This window comes from Triticum urartu, chromosome 6, assembly GCF_003073215.2.
Source record: "Triticum urartu cultivar G1812 chromosome 6, Tu2.1, whole genome shotgun sequence".
Classification (NCBI taxonomy): Eukaryota; Viridiplantae; Streptophyta; class Magnoliopsida; order Poales; family Poaceae; genus Triticum; species Triticum urartu.
The window spans coordinates 557,158,661-557,160,338 of NC_053027.1; the positions used below are offsets into that span (position 1 = coordinate 557,158,661).

At 53.2% G+C, this 1,678-nt stretch overlaps 1 protein-coding gene across 1 annotated transcript; it reads right to left on the bottom strand.

The window, feature by feature from the left end:
• Window positions 1–269: 269 nt before the first annotated feature.
• Window positions 270–1,260, bottom strand: LOC125512971 (germin-like protein 1-1). Its single transcript, XM_048678026.1, has 2 exons — window positions 1,071–1,260; window positions 270–965 (listed from the first exon to the last, which is right to left on the bottom strand). The coding sequence occupies exons 1-2, from the start codon at window positions 1,189–1,191 to the stop codon at window positions 436–438; spliced, it is 651 nt and encodes a 216-aa protein (XP_048533983.1). The 5' UTR covers window positions 1,192–1,260; the 3' UTR covers window positions 270–435.
• Between the last annotated feature and the right edge of the window lie 418 nt (window positions 1,261–1,678).

Here is a 1,678-nt window from a genome sequence, read left to right on the forward strand (position 1 = left end):
CTTGGTACGAGCGACCGGCAAATCTTAAGTTTCAGAACATGCGACCAACAAAATTGTAAATTTCAAAAACAGAAATTTAAAAGTAATTATGCCCTCATGCGGGACCAGCGACTTTGCGGATCGCGAGGCAATAGGGTGACTGGCGCCACTAGGCAGGTGCGTCCTCCCGCATCTGCGTGCCCCTGCGTATTTCCGGTCAAGGAATGGATCAAATGTAATATACACATGAAGAAATAGAGGACATGTCACTAAAATGAACATACACTATATGAAACAGAAACAATTTTGTATTATTTTCAAGACAATCAAATGGAACATACACATCAAAAAATCAACTGCACGTTACAGCTCGCTTGAGTATCATTTATTCAGCAATGAACACACGGTTATTCTTCCGAAAAGGATGGAGATTTGCCAACTGCGGAGGCACCCACACTACTTAAACTTGGCCTTGACGGCGTCGATGTCCTCGGTACCGACCCGGAAGGCCTTGGCCAACACGTCGCTAGGCACTGGCGGCGCGGCAGCGAAGAGCGTGGTGGCGATGGCTTGGGTGCCCTGGAGCTGGCTGTTGAAGCCGGCAATGACGGAGGCGGGGCCATGTCCCCTGTTTTGCTGGAAGTGCACGAGCCCACGCGGGAAGACGAACACGTCTCCTGCGGTGATGGTCTTAGTGAAGAGCTTGTTGGCGGTGGTGATGAAGCCCACCTCGAGGACTCCCTCAAGGACGAAGATGATCTCCGTGGCGCGCGGGTGGGTGTGCGGCGGGTTCTGGCCTCCCGGCGCGTAGTCGATGCGCGCCATGGACACGCCAAGCGTGTTCACCCCTGGGAACGACTGCACGTTTGCCGCTGTGACGTTCGAACCCGCAGGGTTGTTGGTGTTTCCGGCCTTCTTGAGACCAGCGAAGAAGAAGTCGTCCGCCGTGATGTCCGCCTTGCACGGGAACCCGTTCAGCTTGATCGCTGCCACGATTCGTTTTGACGAATGCACGGTGTAAGCAAGAGCCAGCACACAACGAAGCTGACGAATTAAGATGAATGGATATATAGCTCAGCAAGATGACTCACAGGATTTCAGGTCGGCGACGCAGACGTCCTGGAGCATGTCGGGGTCGCCGGCGAGGGAGGGGGCGGCGAGGGCGAGGAGGACGGCGCAGGCCGCTATGGCGGAAAGCTGAAGCCTCGCCATGATAGATTGGTCAATGCTTGCTTGCTATAGCTGTGGAGTGCTTCCTGGGTGTGGATTGAGCAAAGATAGGCTGTGGTACTTATAGGCACGGTGATTTGTGTATGGTACTACAGATAGCATCGCCATCTCAAGGTCAAACAGGGTAGGCTGCGGCGGGTTCGGATGGGGAGGGAGGCAAGCATCCGATTCCGTTAATTAATTTTGAGCCAATCAAAGGGGGATATAGTTGTTTATGCAGGCTACCTGCTACACATGCGTCTTTGAATCAGATCCATGATCCATCCAGTCGGTGGAGACAACAGACCCGAGTTTCGTGGGACTCTCGTCGTCGAGGGCGGAGCTAGCTCCAGGAACAACGCACGATTGCACATGGCGACGGGTGGCTTATCGAGTTAGTTGAACATGATAATGGTTTGCACCGCCAGACCTTCTGGTAACCAAGTTGTGTGTCCTTTTTTGGAGCAGCTGACAAAACAAAAGAGGTAGG